This window comes from Anopheles ziemanni, chromosome 3, assembly GCF_943734765.1.
Source record: "Anopheles ziemanni chromosome 3, idAnoZiCoDA_A2_x.2, whole genome shotgun sequence".
Taxonomy (NCBI): Eukaryota; Metazoa; Arthropoda; class Insecta; order Diptera; family Culicidae; genus Anopheles; species Anopheles ziemanni.
This window is the reverse complement of record NC_080706.1, coordinates 6,978,404-7,001,416: the sequence shown is the minus strand read 5'-3', so window position 1 is coordinate 7,001,416 and position 23,013 is coordinate 6,978,404. Positions and strand designations below refer to the sequence as shown.

The 23,013-nt window shown below is 45.6% G+C and overlaps 2 protein-coding genes across 2 annotated transcripts; both read right to left on the bottom strand.

Annotated features, from left to right (window-relative positions):
- Positions 1-6,957: 6,957 nt before the first annotated feature.
- Positions 6,958-7,502, bottom strand: LOC131289601 (pro-corazonin-like). Its single transcript, XM_058318893.1, has 2 exons — positions 7,315-7,502; positions 6,958-7,246 (listed from the first exon to the last, which is right to left on the bottom strand). The coding sequence occupies exons 1-2, from the start codon at positions 7,500-7,502 to the stop codon at positions 6,958-6,960; spliced, it is 477 nt and encodes a 158-aa protein (XP_058174876.1).
- Positions 7,503-9,374: 1,872 nt separating this feature from the next.
- On the bottom strand, positions 9,375-13,447 carry LOC131289618 (DNA repair protein RAD50-like). The gene is made up of 3 exons (XM_058318912.1): positions 13,379-13,447; positions 12,533-13,308; positions 9,375-12,463 (listed from the first exon to the last, which is right to left on the bottom strand). The coding sequence occupies exons 1-3, from the start codon at positions 13,445-13,447 to the stop codon at positions 9,397-9,399; spliced, it is 3,912 nt and encodes a 1,303-aa protein (XP_058174895.1). The 3' UTR covers positions 9,375-9,396.
- Between the last annotated feature and the right edge of the window lie 9,566 nt (positions 13,448-23,013).

Sequence of the window (23,013 nt, the reverse complement as noted above, 5' to 3'; positions counted from 1 at the left end):
TCGCCAGCTGCCGCAACCGCAACAAGCTGATCGAGTTTCAGATCGCGTTGATGGAAAATCAGCACTTTCTTCGAACACGCGAGCCACGCTTCATTGACGGGTTTGGGTTTGGTTTGACGGCTGTAAATATGAGTTGTGATATGGGTAGTGTTAGCAGCAAGTGGAAGTGAGTCTTCACTCGCGCATACGACATGTTGCTTGAGCAGTTTTTTGACCTAATAACAATAAGCAAATTACAATTCCCCTAGTACTTAATCGAATCGGTGAAAGTGTTGAACGTTTGCGGTAGAAGTTTTGCTGGAGAAGATTATAAACGAAAACAGTGATAATCAGTGCGATTGTGCGAAAAAATCATTGAAACATTGTTTAAAAGTGTAAAATAGTGAAGGGCAATCGTAAAGGAGTTGCATTATAAATAGAACCTGATAGGAGCAACGGTCCCAGCAACATGAATTAAACATAACAATATCGACTGCTATGAAGACGGATTAGTAAATTGACCTAGCGTAGAAATGTTGACCTAGCGTAGTGGTACTGAAGAGTGCGAAGTAGAAATCAGGAGTTAAAACGAATGCAAAATACCAGTTTATCAAACTATCTAAAAAGTGCATCTTTACATCAGCAGTATTGACCCTGGCATTTTGACCTGGCTCTTGAGCACTGTGACCCAGGGAATGAATACTCTTTTTACTTTTACTTCCGAGAAAGTAGGGTGGATTATTTTCTATTTGTAACATAACTTGTTATGAGCTCCATTTATTTTGTTTTTCGTTAAATCAATTAGTATGTTTCAGAAACAAGAAGAGTAAAGATTGTAACATACGATAGAGAAACCACGTCATTGGGGTCCACAATCGTCTTTGGGGTGCGAACGACATGAAAAAACCTGTAAATACATGTTCTACATTCCGGTATACTTCATGTTCTGAGAAAAAAATGGGAAAAGTCAAGCCGTCAAGAGGAACATTCCCTCGCGATGGCAGCGAAAGGCGACGACAGAACAAACACATTGTACAGCCCGAAAGCAGAACAGTTGTAAGTTAAGCTAAATTATCGGCAGCGCGCAAAAATCGAAAGCATACGCCAAGCTATAGTTATATGGGCCCTTCTTTTTAAGCGCAAAAATATAATATTATTATCACAGAAGCAAAACAAAAAAAAGAGAAACAACAATTACGAAACAAAGAAAAACAGCAACCATTGGCAATACTACAAACGGAAAATCATTATAAAAAGATAAAAACAAACGCATCATACGGGAAAATAAAAACAAATTAAATTTAATTGTTCGTTTGATTTATTCTTCGCAACTCTCACGAATGGACTCCTCCTGGGAAGTGTTTCCTTTTCTTCGACTATCTGTGGGCGCGATGTGGCCACTCGAGCCGAATGGGAGTTAATCCCTTTCTCACGCGTGTGACCGCAGACTGATTTATGCGTGTCCCTAAAATGTGTATCAGGCGGGAACCAACGCTCGTTCTAGTGCCGTCATCATAAATGGTTGCAATTATTGTCGTATCGTCATGCTGAAATTGGGTTTTGTTTTTTCTTTCAAGCTGATAATATTGAGTGGTTTCCATAGTCTTGTGGCGCCTCAAAATTAAACGAGGCTAAATTGAAACTAAATTGTTTTTTTTTTGTATATTATACCTTGTTATCAGTATTTTCACACTGTTTTGAGTTTTACCTTGGGGTGTTAAGTCGTGGAGATCCTGCTACACATTTTGAACACTGCCTAACAACGGTAAATACTTAGAAAACAGAAATGGTGGAAATCAAATCAAATCCAGCCTCCAATTGGACGAATAAATCTTCATCGCTCTTTGCCATATCCTTTCGTTTCCTTTTAAATGAGATAGTTTTTCAACATTCCTGTTCATATCCCTCGATTCCGCACTCAAATGAAGGCGTCCGGTTTTTTGGCCAGGGGTCAACATTCAATCCAAAAAGAACGCAAAATGACGCCCCCAAATCACTCCTGCAATAAAATAAAACGGGATACAAATGGAACGGTCTTTCCGGACGGCGATTTGTACGAACGGAAAAATCAAAACTCCGAGTGTATGAATTTTTTATGTCGGGCGATCCATTTATTTCAAACGGTCAGCAATTCGACTGTTTGTGGGAGTTGCAATCCTCAAAAAAAAAGGAGGAATCAGGAAATTTTCACACATACAAAGCAGGCAGAAAAGTAGGTCTACTTCTCGATTTGCCAGTAGTGGAAAAGAACACAGCTTTATTTTAAAAAAATGTTATCAAAAAGGAACTTCTTTTGTTTCGAAGAGAAGCGAATCAGAGATGCAAAAAAGGTGTGCTACATGAGTGTACATTTATTTACTTCTGGCCCGAGCTCACAGTGGGCCAAAGGCCACTCTGAAACACGATGAAACCTATTAAATTGATCGGCAACGAATTGGATTCCGGCAGCAGCCCTTGTGCCCAAAAGCTAAAAAAAGGGAAGCAATAAAAATAACGCAATATGATTCGGTGTCCAACCGTTTTTCTCGCTCCACTTCTCGTGTAGGCTATCGGGTGGCCAATCGACCAACAACCAGGGCTGGGTTCGTCCGATAGGCAACCAGAGTTTCACACTCTATTTTAACTCAATTAATTTTTCACAAACTCCCTCCCAAAAAACAGCACAACGGTGTTTCGGTAGGAGTGTACGAAGATTCACGATTACCTCCCAAACAAAAAACCGAGGTTATAGAGCTTAATGGTAGCATCGAGCGGGACTAAAACACATCGTCCAAATACACATTCACAGTGAAAAATAAAACACCAGTCCGATGGTAGCTACCAGTTACACGCTCCATGACGCGCCTCCCGGTCCGGTTGTTGTTGTTGACGTGAAGGGTGTATTAAATATTTAGCTGTGCATTTTAAACGGACCCGATCCGGTACTTGAAAAGTCAATTTCGACTCACGGCGCACCCCTCCGTCCGACTGCCGTTGATTCTTGATTTTCCCACTTACATGCTTACCCTCGTCTCGCTGACGGAGGGAGTTGAACGGCAACAATTGCCAATCGAGGAAAACCCACCTTGCGCGGAACAATTCCGAGTGCATTCGCCAGATCCGAATGCACCGCGCTTGAAACTATTCAAGCAATCATCAAACAACGAATGTCCCGGAGGAATAATGCTCTTCCCGGCTATGGTTCCCGGGGGAACATGGCTTCTGGATTTCATCTGGTTTTTTGCTGCCTTCCCACGAAGGGAACCGATTTTTGCCTGTGAAAAGAGCGATTTCCGCTTCATGCATCCCGCGAACTGCTGGTGGATGCTTGATTTCATAAATTTATTAACTCCACCACCGAAACAACCATGCATCTGCGAAATGTTTCAATCGGACCAGTTAGTAAACGGTTCGCTAACAGTAGACACTCTGCTAGATTCACCCTCGTTGCCTCGCAATCCTAATAACATTATAAATATGTTTATCATTTCCCCTGCGCAAAACCTCCTGGTTGGGAAAATCACATGCGAAAACGATACGCTTGCCAACGCCCGAAAAGTGCGCCTCATCGACCCATTAATCGCTCACGAATTACGCCCGGGGCACCGCAACAGCGCGGAAAAACAAGTGCACTCGCGAGGGCCTGCGAAGTGTGTTGGTTTTCCCCTAATCCCGGGGGTTCGCCTGCTCGGGCCCATGAAATTCCCATCGTGCTGGCAACGATTAGCGAAGGGCGCATCGTCACGTGGCTTACCCTGATGCCCGATGGAGATGTCAGGTTGTTGTGCGCCGTTCGAGCGAGTCTTTTTTCCGGTGCGATGAGTCCCTGGAGACCCGTCGGATGCCAGGATCCCTGGACGCACCGCAGCGTGATGGAGGTGCCCGGTGCGTGTGAGCAAGCTAATTGAATTATTTTCTCATGAGCGCACGTTGAACGCACTTTCACTTCAGTGCTGTACAACTGTGACGTCCGTCTGGTGCACTCCCAGCTCAGTAGGATCTTGATGAAATCGTCTTTTCTGGGAAGCACCGAATGTCTTTGATGAAAATTGTTGATTAATCGTTCGTTTCGAAGCAGTTTTGCCGTTTATAAAATAGAACATAAAATGGTACATTTCAATAATGAAAATTATTTTAATTCTTTAACGTTGAAAAGTGAGCAGGTTATTAAATAACATTTTATTTAAAAAACTTCCTTCTATCTTAATTTCTCTTCAACCATTTCTGCACATACTTCCAACTCACAATAATGTTTTATTTGTCCATTATCATCTCAACTACGTGGTAAGAAACATGAAAAACTCGAAGGCTAACGATTAACTTGCTGCCAAATTAAGCCAGCTCTTCATGAGCTTGGCACTGGTTGTCTGGAATTTATTAAAAACAAGGTCGTTCTTTGTTTCTAGTTTTTTTCTCTTCAGGTAATCAATGTCCATTCCCATGCAATCCGGCGTTGGTTCTTTTTCATCGGATTTTACTAATTCAAATAAATTATTCACCGTCCGGAGGCATCATCCTCCATCACGTTTTGCTCGAATCTTCTAATTCGCGGAGTACGCACGGACGTTCTAAGGCAGTCTCCCAATCCTATGTAACACCGCGAAAGCGTTGATTAAAATCTTGCAAATTGAATTCTTTAAAGATAAATGAATTTCACCTGACGGTTAAGCACCTCGGGCTGCGAGGATTCTTGGGCAGTTGTTAGGAAAAACAAATGTTTAAAAAGAGAAATTTAGGTATATCAAAGCGGTCCCAAAGTAGCGGAGTAAAGTTGCTAGATGAGATTACTGAAATTTGGTATAAGGTAAGTCATGCTGCAGTAAAGTCTTCTTGCAGAAATAGGCTTAGTTATTAGAAGTTAAGCAAACTAACGTGTTTTGTATTGACTTTGAGAGATAGCAAATGTTTTATCGCAATGGGGTTTCTTTCAGATCATGCTCACCTCAATTTGACTTTAATAAATTAATAATGAAGTAAACAAGAAAACAAAAAGATAGATTTTCACGAAAACCTTATGTCCGGAATAGTGTCCTCCCGTTTGTCATGCGGGAAAAGCAAAGTCTTGTTGATATGATATTTGCTTCCCGGTCGAGAAGTTGGGTTCAGTTGATCGCTGATGGTAGGCAGCAACGAAACATACCCAGGGGAATGATTTGTGCCCAAAAAACAACAACCATCCTAAACTCCTCATCACGCAGACAGGCAATCATTCATCCACATAAATTAATTATAAAGTAATACGAAGCTGTACCGGTGGCAACCGGCCGGGATGAAAACAGGACATCGTACTTTTGCCGAGAAAAAAAGGGGTCCGCTACTGATGCCAAACATGCATCCGAACGTTTCCCGGAGGACCCTATCCTACGAACGCACGAAGCGATAGCGGAAAAACTGGCGCAACGGAAGCGACCCAATGCCGTGGAAAAGAGTCGGCAGCACGGTGAGGTTATGTTTATTTTGATTACTGCTGTTCTTTTGAAGTGTCTGGCTTATCCCGGTGGCAACATCGTTGTCCGATTCGTTACCCCTTGGTGTTTGATTCGCACGCGTCCTGATCCCTCGTGAGTTTTGTCGTTCAATGCAGGACAATAATCCGAGAAGGGAGTGAGAATATAGTGCTCGATTAGATCGCAACATCAACAGCGGTCGAATGACAAGGTTCTATCTTTTTTTTGATCTATTCTTGGATAAGGGAGATTGCACATGTACAGAGTGGAACACAAAAGAGATAAATCGCGATTGTACCCACGCCGATCGAATTACAGATTGTCCGGTTTTCGACGCAGAATTGCGAGGTCTATATGTTTAGATTTTTTTTTTCTCTCTGCCAATCATGTAGGACAAGTGTTTCCCGTAGATAGTAAATTGCTACGTGATCCTCATAGAACGTGCAGGTCACCCTTTCAGGGTTGTTGCAAATAGGAACTAACTGCAACAAATATCCTCACCACTAAAATATATTTAAAAAAATAATGTAGGATTCTAATCTACCCATTGTATTAAAATTATTATGTCTTCCATTCATCTCGGAGTAGATTGGGATTATTCAAGTAACAAACGATATTAATTTTAACAGAGGAAAGAAAATGTCAGCATTCCTTGAGCCATGCATCTGTCTCTTTGGTTACCTTCCGAACACTTTAATTTTTTTTTGTATCAAACAAGACCGAAAAATGCTTTTAAAATTACTCATTTCCAAACCGGACACTGCTGCATGCCACCATCGACGGCAGCGAGCCGTTCTAACAACCCAAGCTTATCGCCGGAAAGGAAGATATCCGCGTCGCAGCAGACGGGTCTTCTCGTCTAACCCATAATTTGTCCTTTTTCCGACCGACCGACCGATCCATCCAATTATCTGCACCCCGGGAGGTGCATCAGGTCGATCTAGGCAGGGACAACTTCATTTCGGTACCTTTGTACCAGAGCAAGAGACAACTTGATCCGTGCCTTCGGGTAGCTTACCTCAGTCGCTAGAGTAATGTTCCAGTTCCGGCCCGAAAAGAAACAAACAAAACGCCCATTTTGCTTCAATGTGACAAGATGCCTTATCTTTTATCCTCTAATTATGATACACTTTTTTTTCGCCGTGTTTAGGTCCAATCCTGCGAAAGATCGTCCCCCTCGCTGGAGGTAAATATGAACATGACTTCCCACAAGCAATGTGTGATTCACGCAGCACCGTTAACTACAACCGGAAACCGTGCGTTTTTGTGTATACCGATGGACAAGGAAAGCTGCGGACCGAAGGTCAAAACTTCAACAAACGTCAAACTTGGATAATCGCTACTCCTACATATTCTTCCTCTCTCCCAACCGGCTAGGCCGGTTATTACATTGGTTTCCTTCCCTCATCACACTCCCCCGAGTGGCTCATTACGTATGGTTCCCTCGGGATGAGTCCCGCGAATGTACACGTGGATAATCCACCTTACTTCCTGCACCTGTTTCCGCTGATTTTCGGCTCGTGATGACGTCTGACGGATAGATTGGTGATGTTTAGGCGAGCTTCTGGTGCGTACCGGTGGCGATTTCCCGCTTGTAGCGCAATTCGTCCCCGGTGGTTCGACCGTTGAGCAGTTGGTTTCCGCTGGTTGCTCCGTTGGCAGCACCCGCATTAGCCTCGTCCGGATCAATTAGGAACGGTGGCAGCACGAACGGGGCACCCGCCGCTTCGGAGCTGTCGAAATCGTTGCCCAGCTGCAGAAGGTCCTTGCTCTGGTGTCCGGCGAGTAGATTGGCTATCCGCAGATCGCATGGATTACGCAGGAAGCGACGCAACAGTGCCCTACAAAATGGAAACGTACTGATCAGGTTTCGGTCTTCGAGAACCATTTGGAACAAATTCGGTCATACTTCTCACTAGCCTTCAGCAGATCCAGGCCTCCAGGAGGGATCCGTGAAACCAGGACCTGATTGGGGGTTGTGTCTGAGGACGAGGATCGTTTGCCGTTGGTCCATCCACGAGAGTACTGGAACGTTTGGGCGTTCACCAACACCACCAAACCCGCCATCAAAAGAGCGATCGTGCGTGTATGCAGCATAATAGAGCAGTTGGTATCCTGGCGTGTCCTAAGAAACGTAATATAACCTATTTTAGGTATATAATGAAGTTTCCGTACACTTAAGCTTCTCTATTATTGTTTAAACTGGAATTTTCACATTATGTAGTCCTGATTTCTATTTTCAATAGCATTTTTTTTTTTCATTTTGAAAAAAGTCTAAGCGCCTAGAAAGTGAAGGAGTCTTTGAGTATTCCGAATACAAATATTTCTAATAAACAATTCCAGCATCCTTGAATACCATTTGAACATTTTCACTTTATTTTAAAGAGTTCACCGACTATTCTGCTAACACAAATATCTTTTATAAAGGCAGAATCTCCCAAGTTTTTTCATACCTTTTTCAAAAGAATTTAATAGATACACTTATCACCAATGGCAATAACACTTGCAGTAAAAGTTTAAGTTTTCACTAAACCTAGAAATCTAAAACATGCGTTCGGTTTCTCTCGACTGTCCGTATGACTGTCTGTTCACTCGTCTATTATCGATTCACAACTGTTGCGCACTGCATGGCCAACGACAGGTTTATATAGGACAGCGCGGTTCATCCTCCAAACCATGGCCACCTTCCGAACATATCGTCCTGTCGAGACTTACAAATCACGCACCGTCTCGAGCTCAACCGCCACCCTTCAATTCACCGCATACTGAAGCAAGTCAAAAAACAGCCTCCAAACTCTTCCAACACTCTTCCACCGCCGACAGGACGGATCAGCATATCAAAGTCAATCAATTAAAGTGAATCGGATTGTGGGGGGGAGCTGAAATTATGCAAATTTTGCCAACCATCCAACCAAGACCTAAAACCATCGACAGCCGCTCGTCGACGAACGACACGCGTGTATGGAACCATATGAAAGGCTGTGAATTTCTTCGGGCGGGAAAACACACGCAAACAACCACCCACAACACGCCACCACACCGTGTGAAAGCATCTCCCGCGGCGCATCTTTGTCGTGTGTGGTATCATCTTTGATCCTTGTTATTATCACGCGCCCGCTACAAAGCCCGGAAGGATCTGAAGAGGTATCGGGAACGATGTGTGGGGCTTTCAGGGAGATTGAAAAACAAAAGGATCTAAATTACATTCCCGGGATCCGCTGACGTGCGAACGATGGGAGCGCCACGGAACTGTTCCTTATCTTCGGGCCGGCATGTAAGAAGGTGTATCATTTGCATAAGAAGGTACACACGCAAGGCACGCGTTCGTCATCGTTGTGGGGCAAGGAGATGCCACTCAAAAGCAAGATGGTAGTTACGAGCAATTAAGGAGGTATTGTTTGTCCATAAGGACGGACGGTACTGCTGCTCAACCTGTGGCATATGGTAAAACGCAAGTAGTTATCATACGGCAAGTAGCGTTGCTTCAATCACGGAATAAATTGCAAGGTCAAGTTCGTTTTGCGAACAATAATTGAATTTAATCTCTTTGAACCATTAACGCCATCGAACAGACAAGCTTCAGTTCACTAAATTATTTGATATAACATGCTGTTTTGTGTATCGAAATAAATTGAATCTATAAATGAAATAAATAGAAATTAAAACATTGTAAGTTTATGCTGGCCAGGTAGGAAAAAAATTACCCTGAGAAGATTACATTTCAATAAAACGGTAAGGGGTTCGGATTTGATAAGCATGTATTATATTTTGTCGAAAACGTTCATCTTTGCGTTGTTTTTAGAGTATTTATTGGTAATTCAAAGCGTAGCGTTAGATCCGATTAGAAAACGGAATGATAAGAATAATAAAAGAACAAATGAAATAACATAAATTTAACATTGAAAATACAGACCCCTGCGAGGATTACCTGTAAAACAGGTTCTTGAATACCGAAAATATATAAAATAATGTAAGAATGAAGATCCGGGTATTACAACTGTTCTTCCTTGATGACCGATTTACCCTCGGCATTGCGCGAAATGCGATAGTAGGTATCGAACTTCTCCAACTTCGTCACGAATTCTTCGTCGTGCGTGATGACAATGAGTAAAAAGTTCCCGTACTGGCGCTCCGTCACGATGTCCCGCAGGGATTCGCACAGCGATTCGATATTATCCCGGTCCAGATTCGTCGTCGGCTCGTCCAGCGCCATGACGCCGCATTTGCTGCAAAAAGCTTCCGCAAGCGCCAACCGAATGATGAGCGAGGCGAGGACCTTTTGACCGGCACTGCAACGACCTCGCATGTCTATTTCGACGTCATTCTTCGCCTGTACCACCCTGTAAGAGTAGACGCGACGCCGCTCTGTCCGCTCCGCCGACTCATCGTCCTCCGTGTTGATCCGGATGTAGTCGATATCGTTGCCCCGGTAAATGTCACGCCAAAGTGAATAGATTGACTGATTGATCGTCTTCATCATTTCCGTATGGTACTCGCGAAGGGCCCATTCGAGAGCGTCACGGTACTTCTTGATGTCGCTACTGATCTTTTTCAGCACCACCGATTCATAGAGTGTTTTCTTGTAGTTGCGCAAGGCGTTCTGGAACTCGCTTTTAGTGAGCTCCTTCCGAAGATCGTTCAACTGGCGCACCAGTTCTCCGATCTGGCCGTTTAGTTCGCTGCGCTTAGCCTGCAGTCCATCGCGAAGGTCCAACAGTCGGTTACGTTCTTTCTGCACATTTCCGACCTCCATTTCGCCCATACCCTTCATTAGCGTTTCCAGCTCACTTTCCATGACCGAAGTTTCGCGCATCAACCGCTTCAAGTCGCGATTGTCCTGCAGGTCACGCTCTCGCAACTGCTGATTCGCTATGTCCTGCTTGAGCTTCTCGATGTTTTTAGTTTTGGGTTCAATCGACGCTACGATTCGCTCGCGCTCAGTCTTCACCTGGTCAATCTTGCCCTTTAAACGGTTCAGCTCGGTGGTTAGATTCAAAACGGCCAGTTCATCCAGCTCGCAACCAAGCCGGATGATTTCAGTTTCTTCCCAGTTAAGTGCCTCCAGTGTCTTGCGAGCTTTTTGCAGCTTCTGCCCGTTCAATTCTTTCGTGCGCTGCTTCTGTTCCTGTTCTTTGGTGAGCTGTTCCTTCACCGGTTGCAGACGTTGTTCCGCTGCCCGAAGCTCACTTTCTAGTGTAGTTGTTTGTTCTTCCAGCTCGCGTATCTTGGTACGCTTCTGCTCCAACGTCTGCACCGATTCCTGAAGCTTAAGCTTTTTCGTTTTCATTTGGTTGTTGCGCGATTGTAAATTGTTAAGCTTCTCCGTTTTCGAGTCTATTGTGGTTTGAAGCTCATCAACCGAACGACGCTCGGTTTTCAGCTTCTCTCGCAGACTGTCACGCTCCGCTTTCAGCGACTCGATAGTGACACCTTCCGGAACTTTGTTTGCCAGCTCGGCTTTTAACTCTTCCACTCCGCGTTTCATTCGTTCCAGGTCTTTGCTAGTCTCATCCAGAAGGCTCATATCGCCCACGATCGTGCTGATGAGCTGCACATTTCCGGTCGGCTCTGAAATCGCCAGCAGATGCTCTTCCAATTCGTCCGATGCCGTCGTGAGACGACGTTCCGTTTCCTGCAGCTGCTGCTTAAGCCGAGGCAGTTCCTCCTTTTGCTTCTCCAAGCGCTCCGAAACGGGTTTCAGGGCCAACAGCCGATCGTACTCCAAGCGATCCTTCTTGAGGGTGCGCTCAAGGGTTTCAATTTTCTCCGGAAGGCGGCGGATCTCGTCCGAAAGTTTGCCACTGATTTCCTGCGCATCATCACCGCCCATCTCCTTATCGCACACCGGACAGCAACGATCGTTCTCGATGTTGGATATGAACTTTTGATACAACACCACGGCCGAGCGAGCCTCTCCGTGTTCGAGGTTGTTCTTGTTGATTTTATCGTTCAACTTTGCTACCACGTCTTCGTACGGATTTCCACGACAAGCGGCGTAGACCTTTTCCTCCGCATCGGCCAAATCGCGCTCCAAACGTTCGAGCTGCTGCTTTTGACTCTTCCTTGTCGTTTCCATTTCCGTCACCGTCGCCTGCGTACGACGAATTTTCTCGTTCATCGTCTTAATGTCCTTCTGCAGTGTATCGTACAAATCTTGCATATTACGCTTGTAGTTTGACTCGATCGTTCGATCGGGAAAGAGTCGCCGCAGGCTGTCGGCATGTTTGTTCTTCAGCTTTCGAAGATCCGACTCGCGACCGGTGTACTGTTGTTCCTTTAACGTCAACTCTCTGTCCTTCACCGCGAACTCATTCAACGTAGTTACACGCTCATCCAGCCGATCCAATTGATCCTGCAACTTATCGCGTAGCTCTTTCTTTACGGAGAGTTCCTTCTTCATCGCCGGTAAGTCTGTAGCCTTCGAGTACACCTCATACTCCCGTTCGAGCCGATCAATTTCTTCAATAAGCCGCTTCAAAGTTTCTGCAGAACGCTCTATTTCGACCAACTCGTTCGCCGTACGCTGTTTTTCCTTGCCAATCTGTTCCATCTGGCGTCGCTTCGATTGGCATTCGTTCTCGAGGGATGCTTTCGTTTCACGCAGCTTGTCGATGGCTTTCTGTGCCTTGACATCCTCTTCGTCGAATGTTTTGCCCATCGTTTGCACGTTAGTTTCCTCCTTACGCAGTGCATCACGAACGGATCGTAGGGCCGCATCCAAGTTGGCACCGCCGTAATCATCTTTCAACTGGAGCTTCAACTTTTCTCCCAACGTTGCTATTTTTTTCCCGCGGTCTGCCTGCAGTTCTCGCTCCCGTTTCTGTTTCTCCAACAGCTCAATGTTTTGTCCATCCATTGACTGAAGTTTGCCCTGCAAGGACTTTTCTTGTGATCGCAACGTTTGCAGAGCGGACTCTTCCATATCCAAGTCGGAGCGTTTGGATGCGAAAGTCTGTTGGAAAAGTACTATTTCAGCTTGAAGTTCCTCCAACGACCCTTCGAAAAGTAGGCTGATCTTCGATTTCAACTGGCGTTGTTGCTCATGTTTGCCCTTGATTCTATAAAGAAAAAAGAATGTATTGCACAACATTATTTTTATGAATTGGGAAACGTCAACGAAGACTTACTTGGATGAAAATTCAATCTTTTTTGCCATAAGCGAAGAATACTCTCGTTCAACTAAGGCCAACTTTTCCAACTTTTTCTGAATCGGTTCAATGTCGCTATCCAAATCAGTGACCGTCTGTCGCAGTTTGCTCAGCTTCTGTTCGCCACTGCCCAGCTGTAGTTGCTTTGCATCCGCCTGCTCCTTGATGTGCTGCAGCAACTTCAAGTCCCCGAGTTTCTCTTTCTGCCTCTCGGTGTACGCCTTGGACATTTTTATCAACTTATCAATCGCCACATTGTACTCAGTCGTACCGAAGATGGCATCGAAACGTTTCTTCAGCTCTTTGGGCTCTTCTAGTGGCCAGTTGGAATCTTCCTGATGGCAAAAGATGACGTTGTTCAGGATAGCCTTCGACACGCCCATCGCATCGCACATATCGTTGTTCAGATCAGCCGCCCTCGAGCGAGTCATCGTTGTTTTGGTGTTTGTCTGCGCATTTTCCATCGTTATGGTGGAATCGAGTGTTTCAAACTTTGGGTTGGCCCCCTTGTGGGTAATCTTCATGGACCGGATCGCCGTCACGCTGTTGCCGGTAACGTCCTTCACCATCAGCTTCACCTGGCCCAGACTTTCGACCGTGTTGAAGATTTTGGGATCGTGCACAAACCCGATTCCACGATTGGTCCCCGGCGGTACCTCGCCGGTCAGCCCGAACTTCAAGCATTCTATGACCGTCGTCTTACCACAACCGTTCTGTCCCACGATTAGCGTCAACGGAGAACGAAAATTGATTTTCTGCCGGCAATAAATAAGCGCACACTTATGAAAATTGGTAAACCTTATTAAAGCTTGATGGCGTACCTACCTGCACATCACCGCTGTCGACTCCAAAGCTGCGTATTCCACGTATTTCTAGTTTGCTTACCGTGGACATCTTGAAAATATTTCTACGAGCTATTCAAAAATCTCAGTCGACTTGATTCTGGACAATACATGAATTTACGCAAACTGCGCGCCAAACTGACAAATTGCCGTCACAACAGCGGCTCAGACCAAGGTTCTTCACCAGGTTCAGTCATATGGAGCAATTTGACAGCAATTATATGTGGGAAATTACGATAACCAAAAGGATTCATTTGCAAATAATATTTTAATTTCATTTTAAAACACTAAATAATTGAATAAAACATACAAAGACACATAAAAATCTCTGGCGATCACAACTCATTAAAAAAGTAATGATTCGTTCCAGTAACCTTGGTTTACTGGAACTCGGATGCGGTTTGAAAAGAATCACAAGACTAATAAGCTTCAATTCTGTTCAAAATCTATCCTGAAGAATATGTTAAAATAATAAATCTTTAAATAATTACACGAAAATCACTCATATAAAAGAACCAAGCGAATTGGTGCAAAATATTTTACTAGTTCTTTCTTGATACGGAACTAGGTTCGGTTCAGGTTTAAAGAACCCACCACTAGCTTCCATTTGGGACAGCAAACCGGGAATTTGACCTTTACCGTTTGACGGTTTTGTTCCGGCCAAGGACTTTGAACCGGTAATAGTACCGGTAGTACTATTACCGGTTAGGTGTTCAAAGTGCCAGAATTCTCCGAATGTTGACCAGTCGAAAGTAAACTTGCATCAGGTGCGTTCGTTCACGCGTTCGAGCGTGCTGTGGAGTGTAGAGAAGCGTGAAAATAAATAAATCAGCCATTGTGGCCACTGCAGCAGCGTTGCATTGATTGTTCTGTGACCGTGTGAGGATCCCATTGTCCTGAATTTATCTGCAAACCCGAGTGCTGTCTCCGGAGCAGGATTCCGTTCTCGTGGTGTGTAAAGTGCTGAGTTCGTGGGAAGAAGGAGGAAGAAAGAAGTGAAGCAACCATAACTGAATCATCTTCCGCCAGCGGGAAAACCCGTCCATTCCCGGGGGGCGCTGTATTCCTACGAGGCAGGTGAAGCATGAGCCGTCTGGGGTGATTGTGATTGAATCCGGAAGTGTGCCCATCTATTGGTTCGCAGCCATTTTGCCGTGGCTGGCAGCTTCGATGATGTATGGCTGAGGGGAGGGGCTGACCCGAAGCAGCACTGTTGTGTTTTTGTTTTCGTGCCTGGTGCGACGGTGCATTTCTTGTGTTCATGTTAGTTTCCGTGACAACAAATCAACCTAGTGGCCGAGTGGTGACGAAATCAAAAACAAACGTATTGTTCTGTTGGCGCCGAGCGGGCTGAACGGTGTCAGCCATTGGAAAATAGTCTTGCTCGTTCGTCATACATCCACTGCGTGCGAACGGGAAAAAGGTTAAAACCTTCCGTCGAAACCCGTGTTGTGCGGATAAGTGTGATTGATAAGTCACAGCCAGGCACGGGTGGCTTCAGCGATGGATTCGTTGCGAAAATGGTTGAACAAACCAAAGGTAAGTCGCCAAAACATCATGTCGAAGGTTTTTTTTTGCTTCTCGCTGCCCTTGTGACCAAAACTTGTTAAACCGTCTGAATCTCATGGCTGCGTTGTGTCGACAGGATTATTTGTCTCATGGAAAGGAAGGAAATTTCATGTTTTCTAGCTGCAGACTTATTATTTGGGGCAGGGGAAAAGGAAAAGTAAAGTAAAACCGAGACGACGTGCAAGAATTGAATGTACGATTGTTTTTCTGTGCCCGACAAATGTGTAGTGGTGTGAAGTCCGAGAGCGACCGATCCGGAACTGGGTGCAAAGAACGGCACTGGGTTCAAAATGGACTGAACATAATAACAATAACAAAAACCAGTGATGTTTGCTTTTAACACTAAAAAAGCTTTCAGTAATTTTACTGCATAATCGAATGAAAATAAAAATGCCTCGGATGCTCAATTGCTGAAACTCCAAAGCAAAACATATGTTTTCCTACCGTAGCAGCTCTATTTGAAACACGGTAAAAATGTTTTCATTGTACAGCTGCGTCAAAATGCTGGCACTGGAAATTTTGAGGTAAACAACAACTTGTCCCAAATGTTCGCTTCATTCAGGGCAATCAAACAATCGACCGATTATTTGAATGATGATAACCTACATAATAGTGTCGTGGGGCCAAGAAGAGTTCCTACGCCGTCCCTACGGTCGAAGAGGATTATACAGGCCAATAACAGCAGCCATTCAATGATCTGCCTATGTTTCTTATCAGCCACGACTTTGTCTTGGCCCCTGTGGCGCGCATGTCCCCCATGCTGTTTAGCTTAGCTGATCGGGGAAGGGCTTGGAGCAAAGTCTTGGGCCGTATCAAACAAAACAATCCTCGGTGATGGTTGTATATTTCAATGGCCTCTTTAAAAATTCTTTATACAAATGGCGCACATATTTTGTACTGAAGGAAGAAATACTTCCAAAAAAGAATTCAGTTCCAGCCCAAAACTACACAATTCGCACCGCGCGTGACTCATGCGCAACGGAAGCCTTGGTGGCGCAGGTTGCGTGCGAATGACCGCCGACTGGCAATGCGCAATACGGTCGATGACAAGCCCGATACTACGTCAATGAATCTCATTGCAGTTTCGTGATAAGCTAACGCTATCGTTCCGTTCGTACGGATTGCATTTGTCCAATCCGGTTTTGTTAATTGATTTTAGCGCGGCCTCGTAACGGTGCTGCCGTTGGTAAACTTTTTTCCTTCTTCCGTAGATTGCGCCAATCAGGCACCGTCGTCGATAGTGGATGGTAATGACAATAATCCAGGCTTGACTTTCATGAGGCCACTTAGCGTCGATGATTTCGCACCGGCGAAGCTTTCGCATTTAATAAGTTCTCGCATGTTCGGAAGTGCTCGTTGTTGTGGGAACTATTTTTACATTTTTACAAAGTCCGGTTCCATTTCGCAACCATTGCAACAACTGCTGGCGGAACGTCGTGTCCCTGTTCCGATTGCCACATGGAAGAGGTGCATGAAGCATAATGCTCTTTGGCCAGCAGCAGCAGCAGCAGACGCAAACTCGACGCCACGATTGTTGCTCCATAAACCATGACCGCAACCATGCGCCACCAACTCGATGGAGATTGAGAGTCGTATTCGAACTGGTTTTGCTTCGAAGGAGGCCACCGAGAACCACCACTGAACCAGCGGTGGCGGGCACAGTGTGTCTGTGTGTGGCCTTTTCTGGTCTGGTTGTTTCGTCAAGTCAGCGTCTGACCGGTGGGGCGAAGAAGACCCAACCGATGCCCCATGGTTCACGTTAGTTGATGGTCGCAAGAAAATGCGATCCAGTGCGATCATATAATCACGGTGGGGTACGGGCGTGTGCACACAAACACCGGTAACTAGTCTCGGAACCGTTCCGTAACAAAACTGCGTGCCGATTCGAAATTATGCTGTGTGCTTTATGGCAACGATCATAACCGAAGCCGGTAAAGGTTTTTATGCTTGGAATAGACTATGTGGACGCATAGACAACTATTGGATGCGTAAAACTCCAGAATATTGTTATTTTACGTACGTCGGCATCATCCGATGTCGGTAGTATCGACACGAAAAACACATTAGGTTCAATATGTAGCCCTTAGCCCGAACATCCAAGTGTTGCCAAATGAACCGAAGAACAAGACGAGCGTACCGATACATAATGGTGATGTAACGCAACACCCCCAAGGTGGTACATTTCTTATTCAACCTTCGCACACGCTTTCGGCTTCCATAATTGATAATGTGAAGAATGGCCGTACCCAAACAAAACAGCAAGAAACGCAGAAAGCAAGGCGCCAGCGAGCGCCGATGCGTCCTCCGGACGAGCCTTTTATAATGTGCCTGCACTTGCCTTTTGCCACAATCGCCATCGGTCACCACTTATGCTCTTCACGTGGCACGGTTTAGGTAGGTCTTGGTCTGCGGCGCAATTGGCAGAGCGGCAGAAGCACCACTTGACACTGCACTGTCTCATCCTCCGGCACTGCCTTGCTCCCTCCTGCATCTTATCGCCGCCCAGCTCGTTTTGCTTGTTCTTACTGTGCATTAACCGCAAAAAAAAAAACTAACAGTAGCGCCCTAAAGCCTATCCCACCGGGACGTGTGTTGTGTAGCTGTTTAATCTGAGCGTACCGCGGGTGGGGATTTAAATGAAACTTAGTTTACCTTAGACGGCACATCGTTTAAGCGAAGAGTCGTACCGTCTCCCCTCCCGGAAGGTGGGTAATTCTTCATCAAACAGAGGAGTTCTTATTGGACAAAGAAACGGTTTGCGGCAGCAGAATGGCGGATTCACTTGTTTGTGACTCGGGCGGGCAGTTGACTCTTATGGCAAATAGTGCGGAAGTAAAACTGCTAATAAAAAGAGGGAAGCGAACCGAGAATCGTGAGGAATTAATTTTTGTATTGATTCTTCGGGTTAACGGGCCAGTTCTTTGCCCGGGAAGTTTCAGTCGAGAAGTAAATCTTTTTTGCGTGCCTCATTTAAAATTCAACAACTTTGTATTGTAGAAATAAAAAAAGGCAAAGGCTGTACGAAAAAATAATTCGTAAAAACGAACAGTTTTCCTTGGGTCACGTCAAGGATTTGAGCGGTGTTTGAGTTGTAGTAAAACACAACGTAAGGCAAACCACTATCAGCTTCTTACACCCAATCAGAGCTGTCTTATCCATCTTGGGGCGATTTTTGGGGACCCAAACAGCAGATCCTTCTCATTCCCCACCAACGGAAAAGGACGAACCGTGTCGCACCGTGGCGCGGAGCCTTCATGTGTTTCTCGCACGCAATAAGGTCGTTCTGGGAAGCGCGAATGTGAACCAGACGATATCACACCTCACACCTCACACCACCCGACCGCATCTCGCGTGCTCTGCATCCCTTTGTCCCCAATACCTGCTGGCGTTGGGTTGTAAAGTATAAAAAAAAATATAAAACGAAACCGCAAAGATTATTCCTCTTTGCCTTCGCTAAGGTCAGTGGTGACGTGCACGTGCGTCGTGCTAATCTGTGGCTGTCTGTGTGTGTATCGCGTCGCCAAAGTGTCCCTGCATGCTTTAACATGTTTATCAAATCATTTGCATGCTTGAGCCATAACCTTGGACTAGGGCAGAAGGGTTCAAAAGTGGGCGATAGAATGTTCCCTCTTTGGGTCAAAAAATCATTCCCAGGTTGGCTCAACTACAGCCAATAATGTAACCATATGAATATGAAGTTAGGGAACAGATCTTAAGCTACACGAAGCCCAATTTCTTTATCACTGAAAGGCGTCAGCAAATCACAACACTTTAAACGTTCTGCATTGTCCTGGAAAGCTGCTTCCATACGAAGCATTTTAAAAGGTAAATGTCGCCATACTCTCACCCAAGCGCCCCACCCCACACGAACGCCTCTGTACCGCCCCTTTGGTCGGAAAAGAAAGGCACCACACGTGGGAAATGAGTGGCACCCGAGTATTATGTGCGCGTGTATAGGTTGTAGTATAGTGGCGCGGTCCCTACGACGAGACTCCTTTCACTCGACACGGCGTTTTACGGGGAGTGGGGAAACTTACGTGCACGGAAGGGCGACGATCAATTTCCATTGTGTCGCCTTCACGGACGGTAGCCGCTAACGAGTTCCTGCGTACTGACCTTGGTTGGCCGCGACGCCAATCATACGACGAAACTGAACTTGCCCGAGGCGACCGCTGAGGCGAAGAAGCGGACGACGGTCGGAGACGATGATGATGATGATGATGATGATGGTAATGATGCCGAGGATGACCGCATCGAGGAAGAAGGAAGTAAATTTTCCGGTTCTTTCGCGGCGACCGGACGCAACACAGGTTTCGCTTTTTCGGCCGCTGAGGCGCCTGGCTGTAAATGGCCTGCCTCTTTTTTAAATTGGTTCGATCGGGGAGGAAAATCGTCACCCCGACCGACGTGCGCCACGGACGCATTGACGCACTAATGGTGGCATTATTATATTTTTTTTTTGCTACAACTACTGCAAGGCTTTTTTTTTTGGTTTTCTCGTACCTCTTTGTGTTGTGAGTTCGATGTTGGTCTGTCTCGACAGGGGCTCCTGAAAAAAAACAACCTCCACGTGTTCGCTGACACCGACTGAAGGTGTAAGTCGCGCCTCGTGGCTCTTGTGGCTTCACCTTCATTCAGTACACGCGACACGCCAATTCCACGATGCTGGAACTGCACGTCGTTTTTTACGCCTCTCCTAACCGTATCCTTTTCCGAGGTGCGAAGTAAAGAGAGAAACCAAAGCAAAAAACCATAATTGTGCCTAATGGAAAGTGATTTCCGTGCTCCACTGTCAATCCTCTTGTGTTTCACCTCACCTAAAACCTTAGCTAAATTTCACGGATGCTTGTGCCACAAACACATCCACCAGGCGATAGTGGAGTCCACGATGGTATCTTCCTTTTTTCCCCCCCCACGGTTCCACACTGCTCTGTAATGTGAAGATTACATTTAATGAACGTTTCGTAGGCGATGAACTTTCACTCTCATTTGCATGATTTTCGGTGGTGCATAAGCTCCGCTCCCAAAAAGAAGGAGTCTCGAACCGAAACGTTGACCACACACGGGCGCTAATGAGGGAAACGGTGGGTTGATTTTCTTCCCCCTTCCTCCCACCCACCCTTTGTCTTGTCTTGTTGGGTCTTTTTTAATTGCGTATTCAATGTTTTCCCTCTCCCTGCAGTGGTAAAGATTTCTCCCCGTTTTTTGCGCCGCACTTTTTCCTCCGCCGTCGGTTGCAATTGCAAATTGAATTAACCCACAGTTCAGTCGATTGAAAACATTGAAGCCGAACCCTATGCTGCACTTCAGACACGTGACTTGTCGGCCCGGTATGCTGATTTTCTGTATTTCCCTGGGACAGAATCGACATTGAGTGAAGGTGAATCACTGCTTCAATGGTAGAACTTGATTATCTTCCACCGCGTGGAGGAAACTTTGCTTGGAAAACCCCCCCGCCCGACCCGGGGGATCTTATTTTTCCCGCGTAAGACAGCAACGTACTGGCTACAAAGTAACAATTGTTTCTAGTAGAAACCCATCACACTTATCTGAAAACATCTCACCAACAAACCGGTCGGTTTTTCCATTCCGCGATTAATTGCGCTTTACCTTTGCGGGGATTAAAGTCGAACAAAAGGCCGCTCGAGTTGCCATTTACCGTTGATGGGGCTTAAAAGCTACTTGATTAAATGGCCACCGTTGCGTTCAGTCCGGTGGAAACTGATAAGTGGACCGACCTGATTGTTTGCTGTCTTTGGTGCGATAAATTTCTTCCCGCGAACCATCTTTTTCATTAATTTGTCATCCACTTTTCCCAGCGCAATCTTGCAACGGACAATTTGTAGGACAATTATATCCTCCCGTCCGCTCGGCCCGTTGGAAATGCATTTTCAAGAGACCACCGCCTCGAAATTGTGTCAAGTGGTTGCCAATTACTTCCAGCCACATCGGACACCGAGGGGAAGCTGTTCGCGAAAATGCATTCCATAAAGTGGGGCTCCTAATGCGCGCGGAAGCCCACGGAAAATCGGATTGTTCAAGTGTGTGTTCAGTTAGGAGCGCCATCAACTTTGGCCACCGCGAGCCTCTTTCTTCTGGAGCGGTTCGAAGTTGCAGACGGTTGACGGTGTCGCGGATCTCGTCGTGGATAAAGGTGAAAGTAACTCTCCGCTCCCTCCCTCGACACACCTTCCTGGGGTGCTTGGACACCTGTTGCCTTTCCGCTGCGAATGTATCGCTTTCCTTTTCATCCATTCGCGACGCGACGCGACGCGCGCGGGGGGTTTGCATCTGACTTGCACCGTTCGGTTTTATTTTTTCCTTCTTCCCCAGCGCGAATGGGAAATGGTCTGATACAAAACGAGTTTTCCCATCCCACATCAGCTTCAGCCCCCCCAGACCTCGATCTTCGCAGACGTTTGTGAAGAGGTGAAAAGTGAAACGAAAGTGCACAAAACCGCGTTCACGACCACACGTTGGGGTCCTCGAGGCGGGTTTACGAAGCCCACCTCTTGCCACCAACACACGAAAACACATTTTCTCTCGCTGTAGATGCACGCTTATCAGAATCAGTTCGCATTACAGCGAGTCGCGTGGCCTTCAAGAAAGTGGGGAAAATGGCTCTCGTGGGAGAGAAAGGATTTTAGGCGCCGTTCCTTTCGTTGCCAACAGCATCCGAAAGACTCAGATGCTAGTATGCCTCATGCAAACTTCGCTTGAATTTATTTTTCGTTAACAACTAAAGCTGCGCGTGCCTATCATCGCTTATCGCACGGGTCAAATGTTGTGAACATGTTTTTTTTTCTTTCTATTTGTAATTACTTTCACCAACCGCACACTGATTTGTCCCCCCGGGGAGGGTTCTTTTGTTTGGGTACACAATCATGGACAGTTTCGACTGACGACTCCAAAGCATGATGAAGGCAGCCCGACTCGCCTTATCAATGTACCGCTTCGCCGCTTCTGAAGACTTTGGCGTTGTTTTGTGGGTCGTGAACGTGCTGACCACCAGCACAGCGAAAACTTCCTTTTTGCGTTGATACTATTCCCGATGCGGTTGGAAAATCCCCGGCGACGAACGCAAACCTCGTGGAGACACTTGACCAGCTTTTATCGGGACCGGCTGATAAATCTTATCTCTCGTCTCTACTGCATTGTTTGGCGGTGTTGGAAGCACACACACACACCAACCCTTAGCGACTAATTGGAGCGAAAGCGGCACCTTCTTTGGAGCCGAAAGCCTTTTGGAGCGGCCAGGGGTTGGCCGCGTCTAAACCGTGAGGTCACGATTGGCACATTTGCATGTTGCCGTCGTCCACATAACCATGTCTAGGTTAACCAGTTGTCGCTATCAGTGTGTGGTAACCGTTTCTGTTTGAACACTCGATGTATCATATTTGACGAGCCACATTTTCCATCGGACTCTTAAGGTCATTAATTTTACCAAAAAGCGCCCGAAACCTCTTCTCTGTTTAATAACTTTCTTATGATTTAAAATTCAAGAAGTTCCAATGTCTCATAGCTCGTCGATTTATAAATTCGGGACGAAGAAAAATATAATAAACGTAGAAAAAAAATTGTTTAAGAGAAATTTCATTTGAATTGCTAATGTTTGTTGTTTTACATAATATCAAGCTACATCGATAATGTGCGGAAAAGGTGTGCGATATAATTCGTTAAATACATGAGGAGACCTTTAAGTTTTTTGTTGGTGCAGTTATCTCATTCCCAGTTTCTTTTTTGGCCTGATGAACGCCTTATCTTTTCGTATGGCGTGGATCACTTCCTTGGTGAACATTTCGTTTGTTTTCGTTTGTAAACATGGGGAAAGACTGGTAACCTTTACCATCGCTGGTTCATTTTCACACCAAACATCACGTTTTTTGAGAAACAAGAAACAGAAAATATTGTCCTAGGACCCACACCGATTTCCTTGTGTTTAAAACACTGCAATCAAAAACACAGGTGCCCAAAGACCGGCAAACAGATTGGCTGGTTGTTGTTTTGACGTTCACATGTTGGCTGCAAGTGTTGAGTTTATTTAATTTT